The sequence below is a fragment of the Symphodus melops genome (genome assembly GCF_947650265.1).
Source record: "Symphodus melops genome assembly, chromosome: 3".
In the NCBI taxonomy this organism is placed as follows: domain Eukaryota; kingdom Metazoa; phylum Chordata; class Actinopteri; order Labriformes; family Labridae; genus Symphodus; species Symphodus melops.
In genome coordinates this window covers 327700-340396 of record NC_136693.1, presented here as the reverse complement: position 1 = coordinate 340396, position 12697 = coordinate 327700, and the positions used below count along the sequence as shown (strand labels likewise).

At 49.3% G+C, this 12697-nt stretch overlaps 3 protein-coding genes across 8 annotated transcripts in view; 2 read left to right on the top strand and 1 right to left on the bottom strand.

The window, feature by feature from the left end:
• Window positions 1-3233, top strand: part of LOC306821321 (G2/mitotic-specific cyclin-B2-like) — a 38108-nt gene extending 34875 nt beyond the window's left edge. The window contains exons 2-9 of one of the 3 annotated variants that reach the window (XM_079339683.1): window positions 767-806; window positions 1013-1126; window positions 1231-1506; window positions 1606-1764; window positions 1843-2079; window positions 2307-2447; window positions 2515-2625; window positions 2703-3233. In XM_079339683.1, coding sequence (XP_079195809.1) covers window positions 780-806; window positions 1013-1126; window positions 1231-1506; window positions 1606-1764; window positions 1843-2079; window positions 2307-2447; window positions 2515-2625; window positions 2703-2807 — 1170 coding nt within the window. In that variant the 5' untranslated portion in view covers window positions 767-779 and the 3' untranslated portion in view covers window positions 2808-3233. Of the gene's footprint in view, window positions 1-658; window positions 807-1009; window positions 1127-1230; window positions 1507-1605; window positions 1765-1842; window positions 2080-2306; window positions 2448-2514; window positions 2626-2702 lie in introns of those variants that run through there. The other 2 variants (XM_079339682.1, XM_079339681.1) reach the window with 2 other exon arrangements.
• A 287-nt stretch (window positions 3234-3520) lies between these two features.
• On the bottom strand, window positions 3521-5550 carry crybgx (crystallin beta gamma X). The gene is made up of 6 exons (XM_079339140.1): window positions 5444-5550; window positions 5145-5193; window positions 4762-4883; window positions 4401-4536; window positions 3889-4028; window positions 3521-3754 (listed from the first exon to the last, which is right to left on the bottom strand). The coding sequence occupies exons 1-6, from the start codon at window positions 5485-5487 to the stop codon at window positions 3622-3624; spliced, it is 624 nt and encodes a 207-aa protein (XP_079195266.1). The 5' UTR covers window positions 5488-5550; the 3' UTR covers window positions 3521-3621.
• A 1314-nt stretch (window positions 5551-6864) lies between these two features.
• On the top strand, window positions 6865-12530 carry LOC306821315 (lactase-like protein). 4 transcript variants are annotated; one of them, XM_079339670.1, is made up of 15 exons: window positions 6865-7292; window positions 7818-7968; window positions 8055-8215; window positions 8525-8612; window positions 8711-8820; window positions 8898-9026; window positions 9212-9307; window positions 9405-9459; window positions 9541-9702; window positions 9776-10050; window positions 10529-10655; window positions 10734-10933; window positions 11014-11077; window positions 11213-11286; window positions 12348-12530. In XM_079339670.1, the coding sequence occupies exons 2-14, from the start codon at window positions 7851-7853 to the stop codon at window positions 11284-11286; spliced, it is 1659 nt and encodes a 552-aa protein (XP_079195796.1). In that variant the 5' UTR covers window positions 6865-7292; window positions 7818-7850; the 3' UTR covers window positions 12348-12530. The 4 variants fall into 4 exon arrangements, with proteins under 4 accessions (XP_079195796.1, XP_079195793.1, XP_079195795.1 ...); XM_079339667.1 differs by lacking the exon at window positions 11213-11286; XM_079339669.1 differs by lacking the exons at window positions 6865-7292; window positions 11213-11286 and adding an exon at window positions 7314-7470 and having other exon boundaries at window positions 7798-7968.
• The last annotated feature ends 167 nt before the right edge of the window (window positions 12531-12697 follow it).

Genomic DNA, 12697 nt, shown 5'->3' with positions numbered 1-12697 from the left:
GGCCATGCTGTCAAAATAAAAGCATTTTCATTGTATATAAAGAGTCTTTGAGTCTTTTTTTTTTTCTATGACTGTTGAAGAGTTCATAGTTCAAAGTGTAAAAACAGAAAAAGCAGCATCAGAAACGTTTCGTAACTCTTCTGTCTGCTCTCACTTCTCTTTGATGCTCGTTTCTTTTTCCTATGTTGTCTCGACTCTGCAGCACATTGAGTTTTGTCTTATGAATAAAATATGTAATTACTATTATTGTGATTATTATTAAACGTAGGTCCAATAGTGTGAGAAATGTTTGTAGGCTGGCTCAAATTAAAAGAATGATTATACAGAACAAAATTAATTAAAACAGTTAAAGAGGAAGAATTAATTAAAATTGCCATCAAAAGAAGAATAAGGAAAAAATCATTTTTAATTTGTATTGAATTTATTTTAGGTTTTACTTTAACATATTTTATTATTACACTTGTTACTTAATTTAATAAATGCTATGTTTTATATATTTTAATTTATTATTTATTTATTTTATTAAACTTGTTATTTTATTTCATTTACTTTCAAACTCTTTTAATCGGAAGTGTAATTTTTCCGATTCCAAAATCCGGAAACACGAGCGTCTGTTAGCCAATCAGGAGCGCCCGTCTGGAGGCCTCGTCCAATCAGATGTCACAGAGCGCTATTTGAAAGCTGCTGCTTGTCTCCGTGTTGTTCATGTTTACCTTCAGAGATCAGCGGACACACGATCCTTTTATCGAAACTTTTTATAGTGAAGCTCAACGTCAGATATGTCTTCTGTTCAAGTTCGTGCTGTGGTGAGTTTTTCTGTTTTTTTAAATAAAAATGTTTCCACAGTTTTACTGCAAAGTCAGCGCGTGCTGTTCTTTTAGGGTTAGCATTGTGAGCTAACGCTAGCGCTAAATGCGCTCTTTTTAACGCGAGATCTGAGACCTTTTACTGTCGTTATCGGACCTTTAGCTTCTCCTGAGTGACTCAGCCGTGTGTTCGTCTCCTCCAGCAGCTTCCAGCCGCAGAGAACCCGGTGAAGATGTCCAAAAACCCGGCAGCAGGTGTGAGGAGAGCCGCTCTGGGAGAGATCACCAACAACGTCCCTGCAGCTGCTGTCAACACGAAGGTAACATGAAAGCACACCTGGACACGTGCTGCTGCTTCATGTGTCCATAGCACCAGATCACAAAGCCAGACTCACTTTAACCATGTGTCTGTTTAAACACTCAGAGACCAGGACGAGCCAAACCTTCAGGTCCAGCCCACAAAGTCAAACCCTCATCGGTGGTCCCTCCAGTAGTAGTCCAGGTACCGGCTCCTGCAGACCCCCTCCCCCCGGTCTCAGAGGAGTCGGCTGACGTGTCCATGAAGGAGGAGGAGGAGTTGTGTCAGGCGTTCTCCGAGGCGCTGCTCGCCGTGCAGGACGTGGACGAAGAGGACGCGGACCAGCCGCAGCTCTGCTCGGAATACGTCAAAGACATCTACAAGTATCTGCACGTCCTGGAGGTGATTGACCCGGATCAGCTGGACTCTTCTGCATCCATCTTTATGTCCTCTCCTGCTCACCTGTCTTAGCGTGTTGTCCTTTCCTCGCCGTGTCCTCAGGTGGAGCAGGCTGTGCGGGCGGACTACATGCAGGGTTATGACATCACGGAGCGTATGCGCGCTCTGCTGGTGGACTGGCTGGTCCAGGTCCACTCCAGGTTCCAGCTGCTGCAGGAGACTCTGTACCTCACGGTGGCCGTCCTGGACCGTTTCCTGCAGGTAAGGCCCGTCTCATGATCACGTCTGTGTTTTCAATGAGCGCCGTGTAGAAACCCTGGTCCTCCCGTGCCGCCGCAGGTCCAGCCGGTGTCTCGCAGGAAGCTCCAGCTGGCCGGTGTGACCGCCATGCTGGTGGCGTGTAAGTACGAGGAGATGTACGCTCCGGAGGTGGGCGACTTCGCCTACATCACGGACAACGCCTTCACCAAGTCTCAGATTCTGGAGATGGAGCAGCTGGTTCTGAGGAGCCTGAACTTTCAGCTCGGCCGTCCTCTTCCTCTGCACTTCCTCCGACGGGCGTCCAAAGTGGCGAGCGTGAGTTACTGCACTCGTCTCTCTCTCAGACAACAACTGTTTAGATACCGTGAGTCTCGTTCACCAGATGGCGGTCGCTGCGATTCGTGAAATGTTTCTACAACTCCTTAAACTTTTCTTGCAGTTGACCTTCAGCTGACCTTCAGCGCCGTGAACGACTAAAAGCGCCGTCCTGACTTTGACCACGCCTTCGGGTTAATCACTGGTTTCATGTGTTTGTGTCTCAGTCTGATGTAGAGCGCCACACGCTGGCCAAATACCTGATGGAGCTGACCCTGGTCGACTACGACATGGTTCACTACCGGCCGTCTGAGGTGGCGGCCGCCGCCCTGTGTCTCTCCCAGCTGCTGCTGGACGGCGTGCCCTGGGTGAGTGTGGAACCGAAGCTTTCCATCAAAGTGTGAAGAGCGCTCTTAACATTTGTTTGTGTGTCAGTCGGCCACGCAGCAGCATTACTCCACGTACGACCAGGCTCACCTGCAGCCCGTCATGCAGCACATCGCCAAGAACGTGGTGACGGTGAACGACGGGAAGACCAAGTTCCAGGTGAGGCGTGTTCAAACGCCGCCATGTGCTCATTCAGTGTGGCTCTGACACTCGGCCTTCCTTTTGTTCCCGTGCAGGCGGTGAGGAACAAATACTCGAGCAGCAAACTGATGAGGATCAGCCTCCTCCCTCAGCTCAAGTCGTCCGTCCTCACCAACATGGCCGCCGCGCTCAAACCCTGACCTCCAACAAAGACCATTTTCACTCGCACTTTATCCGAGCTCCGCCCCCCTGTGGAGACGCATCACTACTTTTTAATAAAATGATTTTTATCTTTCTGGATCCACGCTTCATAGTCTCTTGAAGAACTTGAATGCACCTTAATCGCTTCGTGTCAATCAAAAGTGGGCGGAGATGATTCACAGCTTCCAATCAGAGGTTGTTTGGAACCAACTCTCCGAAGTCGTGAATTTGTTTTGTGTTATCGTTTGTTTGAGCTCGGTGTTCTACCTCATGGAGGATCATGTGACTTGTTTTAAATGTGGTTTTCTTTCAGTGATTTTCAGAAATATCTTTTTGTTCAATCAGCGGTTTTAATGTGACGTTTCTGTGCTTTTATTTTGAAATCTTTGTGTTCTTAATACTGAATAAAACTTTTAGCTCTCCTAGCTTGGAACAAGATTCATTCTTATCTGACGTGTTTCTGGTTTAAATCACATCAGTAATTGTAACATTTAATTTCCCCTTCGTGTGATTAATAAAATGAATTCTCAGGCCGATAAAGTCAAACCTGCTCGCTGTGACCTTCATACTTGACCTCAGTCTACAGGATGTTAGCATGCTAACACTCAGGACACTGAGCCTGTTATGACGGTCTGATCCTCAGCTCATCACTAACTCACACTTCTCTTTCTATAATATTCAACTTCTCAGTCATAAAAAAAGAGGAAACCGATTTTTGTCTTTTCCCAGTTTATTAGTAAAATAGTTGTGTGGTTAAAGCTGACGGGTTTCATGCGCGCGGCGTCTTGAAGACTCGCAGGTGTCGTCGGTGATTTAGTTGAAGCGGACTCGGCGCATGGAGCCCACCGTGTTGTTCTGGCTGCCCCAGTCTGAGAAGTTGTTGTAGTCCTTCTTCTCCAGGATGTAGTGAGGTCCTCTGTAGTTGGGCTCCTGATACACCACCCAGCTGCACACACACACACACACACACACACACACACACACACACACACACACACACACACACACACACGTGTTAGATAGGCGCTCTTTCAACATGCACTGAAGGAATATCTGCTGTGGCTACGTCATTGGACTCACGCTCCGCCCAGCACGCGGATGGAGGCGAATCTGTTGAGGCTGTAGCGGCTCATCAGGTTGGGGACGTCGTCCTGGATCTCCATCTTCTTCCCGGAGAATCCGCCTCGCTCGAACAGCTGGGCTTTGGCGGGATTGTTGTCCTGAAAACAGGATGAACCGTGTGACCGTGTGTTTGTGATACGCCTGCTCAGGAGGAGGCGTGAAGTCACAACCCAGGCCGTTACTATGGCAACGACATTTCAATCTAACACTGTTGAAGATGGTCTTAGCTCGACTGATTCAGGAGTTAAAGGAGCAGCATGTAACTCTGACCCCTAGAGGTTAAAACAGGTACTGCAGACAGCTGTCTCACAGATCGTGTGGTGCGACCTCTAAATAACTCCTGGGTATGAAAAGTTTAAAAAAAAATAAACACCAATATTATTGTATTGATACCCATCAGATGACAGATGAAAAACCTGGAACAGCTCGGTTCTCTGTCATCGTCACGCGTGTGTTTTTTAGCGTGTCACCTGTTTGACGGCGCGGACGGAGGAGACGTGGTCGGCCTGAGCGCACCACTTGTCGTAGCAGTTGTACTCGCCGCGCTCGGACATGTCCCACAGGTACTGACGGCCCCGGAAGTTCTCATGCTCGTAGCCCACCCAGCTGCAACAGAGGACACACACACACACACACACACACACACACACACACATACACACATCAAAACAGAGAGTGAGAGATTCTGTCGCTGTGGGATGATGCTGATCTCCTTTAATGCTCTGTACAGCTTGGTGGGACCCCTGTGTGTGTGTGTGTGTGTGTGTGTGTGTGTGTGTGTGTGTTGTTGCAGTGTCCTGATCGCCCCTGCAGGTGGCGCTGTTCACTTACGCTCCGCTCTCCACCTGCACAGAGTTGCATCTCTCTGGGAAGTTCTTGTCACTGAGCCTGGTGCAGTCAGAGCTCAGGTCGAGCCGCCTTCCAGCGAAGTTCCTCTGCTCGAAAAGGGTCACCTGAGGGCGCAGAAAGCACCGGAAACACGACAGGTTAACCAACACCTGTAAGGTCCAGAGGGAATACTGGAAGAACGATCAATACGAGCAACGTCATAACAAACATCAAACGCAGGAGCTGTCAATCATCTCCCTCCTGCCTCATGAGGAGGTCATGTCAGAGCGACCTGACACGGCGAGCGTGATCACCCTCGCAGGACCGACAGCTCCCACGTGTGAAGATAACACACACACACGTATGTTCAGGCTGAAGTGACTCACCCTCCCACTGGACCCGTAGAAGGCACGTTGGAGCACAGACCCCAGCTTGCTGCAGAGACAGAAACACAGCAGTCAGACAATCGGACGCTTCAGAGGCGTGTGATGGCGTGTTGAAGGCGTGTGAATCTGCAGGTTGTGTTTTTATCATGTCATTCTGACAGGTTGCTTTCTTTGACTCCTCCCACTCTTTAGGTGATTTGGGGGAAACTGGTGTGACAGAGAGCACAGCAGGAGGTGGGACACGGACACCTCTGACCCGGGGCGGGGGGGGGGTCTGGTGCACGGCGCTCTCTACGTACCTGGTTTGTTGGGCTAATCCTGGGACCTTAGTAAAGATGTTCATGTCAGCTCTGCGAGGCAACAAGAAAGCGCCTTAAATAGAGCGAGGCGAGGCGAGCCTGCAGCTACCAGAAGGCTCCGAGAGCTTCTGCAGCAGCCGCCGGGGCCCCCGGGACGCCATTCATATGCTAAACACACACATGTTCCTATTTCAGCACACAGTGCAACAACAAAGCACATACATGCACTAGAAGTGTATGTGTGTGTGTGCACAGAGAGCGTCACACACTGACATGTAAACGTGAGAGTGCAGTGCCAACAGTTTCACGTTCGAACAATTCAGCGTTTTCTCTCCACAATGCTCGCTGTGATAATGGATTTGTTTTCATGCTTTGTGCAGAGACGCTCCAGCACACTGTATTCACTGCACAGGTCATGATCCTGGGGGGGGCGTGGGGGGCACGGGGGGCACCGGGGGGGGGTGTTATCACCCGTCTGTGTTAAACCTCTCAAAGGCGTCATGTCGACATCGTTTACACTTCAGACGTTAGTAAACGTTCTGTTGCACGATCAGAACAAAAGTGACGCTGAGGAGGGAAAAAGGACGAGTCATTGGAAGCTGTGAGAGGAAGACGCACTCGTTCTGTGCCTCTGAAATCCTCCTGATCTGGTTTGTGGTTCGTGTTCTGCTCAGACCTGAACTCTGTGGTCATGCGGTCCAGCCTGGTTCAGAACAGTTCAGTACGATAGATTCTTAATTATGTGACATCATAGAGTGGAGCCCACCAACATGAAGAACATGACAGTAAACAAAGGGCAGAAATGGAGGACGGCCAGCGGAGGTCCACGCCTCCGAGGTCGTCCGTGGGGCGGAGCTATACGCCGACGTCAGTCACAGAAATAAAAATAAAAAAGCCTTGAAATGACGCTCCACGATCGAAGAGTCATTTCTGTTTCTTACTCAGGAACCTCCTGAACCTCCAGATCTCCACGTGACCCTGAACCTCCAGATCTCCACGTGACCCTGAACCTCCAGATCTCCACGTGACCCTGAACCTCCAGATCTCCACGTGACCCTGAACCTCCAGATCTCCACGTGACCCTGAACCTCCAGATCTCCACGTGACCCTGAACCTCCAGATCTCCACGTGACCCTGAACCTCCAGATCTCTATGTGACCCTGAACCTCCACGTGACCCTGAACCTCCAGATCTCTACGTGACCCTGAACCTCCAGATCTCTACGTGACCCTGAACCTCCAGACCCCCCGCAGCCATCACACTCTGGATTCAGAACCAGAATAGTTTTTTATAGCTCAGTACATTTCTGAGTTTTTGTCTAAAATAACGAGAACTTAAATAAAATGAAATATGAGAAGATGACCAACATATGAAACAGAGGTCAAACATAAAGAATAATACAAAGGGAGCATGTGTGTGTGTGTGATTTGACTGTCCTGATGTTTGTCAGGGTCACGTGGACTCAGCTCGGCTTGAGTGAAGGAAACATGGAGGTTTGAACTCGAGTGTTTGTGCTGCGTTTCATCAGAGCTCAACTTTGCTTACAGTGTCAAAATCTCTCCTTTCTCCAAAAGATCTGTCGGCCGCAGCAGATTCACACTCACACTTCACTGCCCTCCAATGGAGCGGCATTCAGCACGTGTGTGTGTGTGTGTGTGTGTGGAGGCGGGTGGGGGGGGGGGCTGATGAATAGCAGAAAATGTCCTGGATGTTTCACTCGGTTTTGTTTTCACGGCAGCGACTCTGTGAACAGTGGCGGTGACAGCGGGGAGCATTAACCCGGGTCCAGAAGCTTGGCGACGTTTCTTGAGCGGTTTCCAGCGGGGGACCAATGCAGGACGAGCAGCAGGTCAGACATCTATATGTGGATGTGAGTCTGAGACACAGGTGCAGGCAGGGACACAGACAGCAGCGTGAAATGTCTCTCCTCCTGACGGCGCTGGACAAACTGGCCTACTTCCTGTCTCTCATAGCGTTCTGTGTCAGCGTGTCGTACAGCTGGATGAGATGAAACAGGCTCTCTGGATGTTTATCAGGTGTGGGGTTTGAAGGTAGGATGTTTGTTTACACTCATCATGTGAAGAAGAAGAAACAGAGACTCGTCTGCTGGTTCCTCTCAGGGAAACAGAATCAGCGCTGAGATTATCGTCTTTAAACGAAGAGATCTGAGTTCATTTGGTAGCCAGCAGTCACAGAAAGGTGGTGAAAATGTTCTTTTTGTATCTTATCTGACTATACCGCCGCCTGCTGGCTCGGAGGGTGAACGTACGTGTTCGTCGGCCGTCAGCGCCTTTCAGTCGTTTCGTTCTCGAACCTTCGTTTATGTTTGTCCCCAGGAGGAGGGATTAATCAAGTTGTCCTTCTGGTCTTGAAGGTGTAACTGAAGTCACTGAGCTCCTCGCTGAAGATGAATCTGCTGCAGCGTCGCCTCCTGAGTTTGCTGCTGGTGTGTGCGGCAGCCAGTGAAGACTTCGACTGGACGAAGAACGAGAAGACGTCTTTCTACTACGGCACCTTCCCCACCGGTACGATGACCCCGCACAAACAGGACACAGGTAAAGTGACTGTACGATGGCCTGCAGCGCTCTGACAGTCACGGACTCTTCTGCAGGTTTCTCCTGGGGGGCCGGCAGCTCTGCGTATCAGACCGAAGGCGCCTGGAACACCGACGGGAAAGGAATGAGCATCTGGGACGCTTTTGCACGCAAAAAGGGAAAAATCTTCCTGAATGACACGGGAGACTCGTCGTGTGAAGGCTACTACAAATTCAAGGTGAAGAGAATGAATACAAATCCCCAGAATAAAGCTGAAAACATGCAATAGGCCGTGATTCACTGCCTCAGTGAAGCCAACTCTGCACGACCAGGCTGCAACTCAGCCTGACTCTACGGCTCAAACATCAGGTCTGTTTGTTACTGAACTCTGACGTGTTCTTAGAGTCATGTAACATGCATGTCTCTCTGCAGGGAGGCTTTCACACACCCAGCACAGTCTCAAACCTGAATCAATCTGCAGTGTGTGTGTTTGCTTTCTGATGGCTGCGTGGAGCGTCTTAATGTCTTCTGCTTGTTTGTTTTGAAGGACGACATCAACTTGATGAAAGACATGAAGTTGAATCATTATCGTTTCTCCATCTCCTGGCCGAGGATCCTACCAACCGGACTGAAAAGTAAATATCAACCTGAACACGCTTTGACTGTGGAGAAATGTCCATCTGTAGAAGAAACTTAATTTATGACATTATTACTTTACCTGCAACTTTCTCAGGTGAACAAATCAATGAGAAAGGAATCAAATACTACGATGATCTGATCAACATGCTCCTGGACAACAAGATCACACCTGTGGTGACTCTGTACCACTGGGATCTGCCTCAGGTGGGAAGCTTTTGAATTTAAAGAGACAGATTGAAAGTCTCACAGAGGACGCTAACGACGGCGTTTCTCCTCCTCAGGTGTTGCAGGAGAAGTACGGCGGCTGGCAGAACGTCACCATGGTCAACTACTTCAACGACTTTGCCAACCTTTGCTTTGACCGGTTTGGAAACAGAGTGAAGTACTGGATCACCTTCAATAACCCTTGGGTACGTACGGCTCTGAGACTTCACTCATGGTTGTGTTTCATCTTAAAAAAGACCGAGGGTGGTGCCCCAAACTTTTTGAATTTTGGCGCTTTGACCTCTTTGCTTGTGAGCTGCTTCATGGAGCGTTCTCTGTTTGAGATGTTTGGATGGTTTGAGATATTCTGTTTGTCCTCTCGTGTCTTCAGTCCATCGCTGTGGAGGGATATGAAACGGGAGAACATGCACCCGGACTCAAGCTGAAGGGAACAGGAGCATACAGAGCTGCTCACCACATCATCAAGGTGACACTCGGGAAGTTCAACAAACACAGGATGCTGTTCGGTTGTTACAGCTGATCCACTTCTGGATTTAATCCACTGCTCTTTGTCTCTGAAACAGGCACACGCCAAAGTCTGGCACACGTATGACATGCAGTGGAGAAGCAGACAAAAAGGTAGAAAGAGCGCGCTCATGGTGCGGTTTGGTTTCTCTGTGATGAAAGTCAAACTTCAGCTCCTCACCCTGATGTGTGCAGGGCTGGTGGGGATCTCGCTCACAGCTGACTGGGGGGAACCAGTGGACATCACCAACCAGAGGGACATTGAAGCAGCAGAGCGGTACATCCAGTTCTACATGGGATGGTTTGCCACGCCCATCTTCAACGGAGACTACCCGCAGGTCATGAAAGACTACATCGGTACGTCGAGGTCAGATGTGATGATGAGCTTCTTTGTACCAGACTCTGCAGACTCAACCGACTTTACGTTCAGGCAGGAAGAGCGGTCAGCAGGGCCTCGGAGCGTCTCGCCTGCCCGTCTTCTCGCCGCAGGAGAAGAGTTACATCAAGGGGACCTGCGACTTCCTCGGCCTCGGACACTTCACCACCCGCTACGTCACCCTGAAGAATTACCCATCAAGCCTCGGAGACAGCTACTTCGCTGATCGTGACCTCGCCGAGCTGGTCGACCCGCAGTGGCCCGACCCCGGCTCTGAGTGGCTCTACTCTGTCCCCTGGGGCTTCAGGCGCTTGTTGAACTTTGTCAAGGTACAAACATCTGATCAAACGTAGAACCTATAGATTTAAGGTTTATCTTTGGAAACAGGGAACTTTGAACTGTACTTGAATTTCTTTTTAAAAGGGGGGCGAGACGGGATCGTCGGTGGCGCAGTGGCAGGGCGCGCGATCCCATGTATTGAGGCTATAGTCCTCGCGCGCGGGCGGCCCGGGTTCGCCTCCGGCCTGTGGCCCATTTCCCGCATGTCTCTCCCCACTCTCTCTCCCCCTTTCCGACTCTATCCACTGTCCTATCAATAAAGGCAAAAAGGCCAAAAACAAATCTTTAAAAAAAAAAGAAAAAAAAAAGGGGGGCGAGACGATACCACTCGTGTTTCTTAAAGTCTGGGGGGGGGCTGCGAGGGAAAGGTTGGGTTGCGTTTGACGGCGTTGCTCCTTTTTGCACTTTTTGGACCCTAAACATAATCTCTGCTTTCCTCCTGTTTCTTCTGTGTCATGTTTTGAACAGACTCAGTACGGGAACCCGATGATTTACGTGACAGAAAACGGCGTTTCAGAGAAAATGCTCTGCACCGACCTGTGCGACGACTGGAGGATGCAGTACTTCAAAGATTACATCAACGAAATGCTCAAAGGTGGAGACGAACGTCCCTTTGACAAACTGAGAGTCTGAGCGAGTGCTGACCCGTGTTCTGACTTTGTTTCCCTCACAGCGATGAAGGACGGCGTGAACGTGAAGGGGTACACGGCCTGGTCTCTCCTCGACAACTTCGAGTGGGACGAGGGATACTCGGAGAGGTTCGGACTCTACTACGTGGACTTCAGGAACAAGAACAAACCGCGCTACCCGAAGGCCTCTGTCCAGTTCTACAAACGCATCATCAGCTCAAACGGCTTCCCCAATCAGAGAGAGGTCAACCTGTCACATGAGGAATGACCCCGCCCCCCTTTTAGACCGCATCCAGGTGCTGAGAGTTTGTCTTGTCTTTGCAGGTGGAGAGCTGGAAGAGGAAATCCATCGAGACTTGCTCGTCTAGTAACCAGCTCCTGGCAGCAGGTTGGTACCATGAATCATACCAGCGTATGCTAAGCTAAGCTAAGCTAAGCTAGGTGGGGCCAAACAAAGGAAAAGTCTGTCTCCAGCTTGTTTTGCTGTTATCTAACAGGGTTTTTCTTTGTTTTGCCCCTCCAGCTAGAAGACAGACCCAGGGAAATCAGGAACATGCAGGAATGCAAAAGTCTTGGCCAGTTCATGATGAAGTTTAGGTACAGAAGTTTCTGATTTGAGATGCTTCTCCGAATCTGATTTTTATAATCCTACATCCTACTTCCTGTTAGAGATCTGTGGCAGATGATCAGTCAGGTAACTGTTTCATAATTTATATCAGACTATCAGAAAATAAAGGAGTCAAATAAAAAATGTTCATCAAAACAGTACAGCATGGTCAGGATGTGTTCTGGTACGTCACTGGCTGGAGATGGTAGCGGTGGCGTGCAGACAGTCTGTAGAGACGGTAGAGGTGGCGTGCAGACAGTCTGTAGAGGTGGCGTGCAGACAGTCTGTAGAGGTGGCGTGCAGACAGTCTGTAGAGGTGGCGTGCAGACAGTCTGTAGAGACGGTAGAGGTGGCGTGCAGACAGTCTGTAGAGGTGGCGTGCAGACAGTCTGTAGAGATGGTAGAGGTGGCGTGCAGACAGTCTGTAGAGACGGTAGAGGTGGCGTGCAGACAGTCTGTAGAGACGGTAGAGGTGGCGTGCAGACAGTCTGTAGAGGTGGCGTGCAGACAGTCTGTAGAGACGGTAGAGGTGGCGTGCAGACAGTCTGTAGAGACGGTAGAGGTGGCGTGCAGACAGTCTGTAGAGACGGTAGAGGTGGTGTGCAGACAGTCTGTAGAGGTGGCGTGCAGACAGTCTGTAGAGATGGTAGAGGTGGCGTGCAGACAGTCTGTAGAGACGGTAGAGGTGGCGTGCAGACAGTCTAAGCCCCTCCCACTGGCTCCAGGTGAATTCTCCTGATTATATCCTGCTGCCTTCTCTCAGGCAGAATAACTACGAGGATTCTGGAGACAGAAACATTCAGCTGTTTTCTGAAAACTCTAAATGAGAGACGTTGTTTGTTCTGAAGCAGAATCAGGAAAATACTTTTCTGTTTCACAAAACTAATCTTCACAGACGAAGCTGCTAATAACTGTCAGAACAGAAGTTTTTCACAGTAAGTCCAGAAAATATGAAATAAAGAGGAGGATGAATTCATTAAGAATGTGTTATGATACTGACATAAACCTTCACTAAAATAGATTAGTCTAAGTGTATGTTTGTGTGTTTCAGATCCGCTGATCGGCCACATGGAGATGGTGACAGAGATCGTCGTTCCCACAGTCTGCACGCTCTGCATCCTCCTCAGCGCAGTCTTCCTCATGTTCCTGCTGCGAGGACGCCTCTGAGGACACACACACACACACACACTTTGCTAGATGAATAAATTACTCATTTTAAAACTGTTAAACTTCATCCTCGTCCAGCGTTGTGTTTTATTTAACCTTCCTGCATGTTGTCACTTCTGAGTCCTAATAGATAAATAGCCGATTCTCATGCTTGCTTTATGACACATTATTATAATAATTATAATAATAATGACCTTTACTGGTATGTACTTGTGCAGTTTTTAGGGAAGCTGC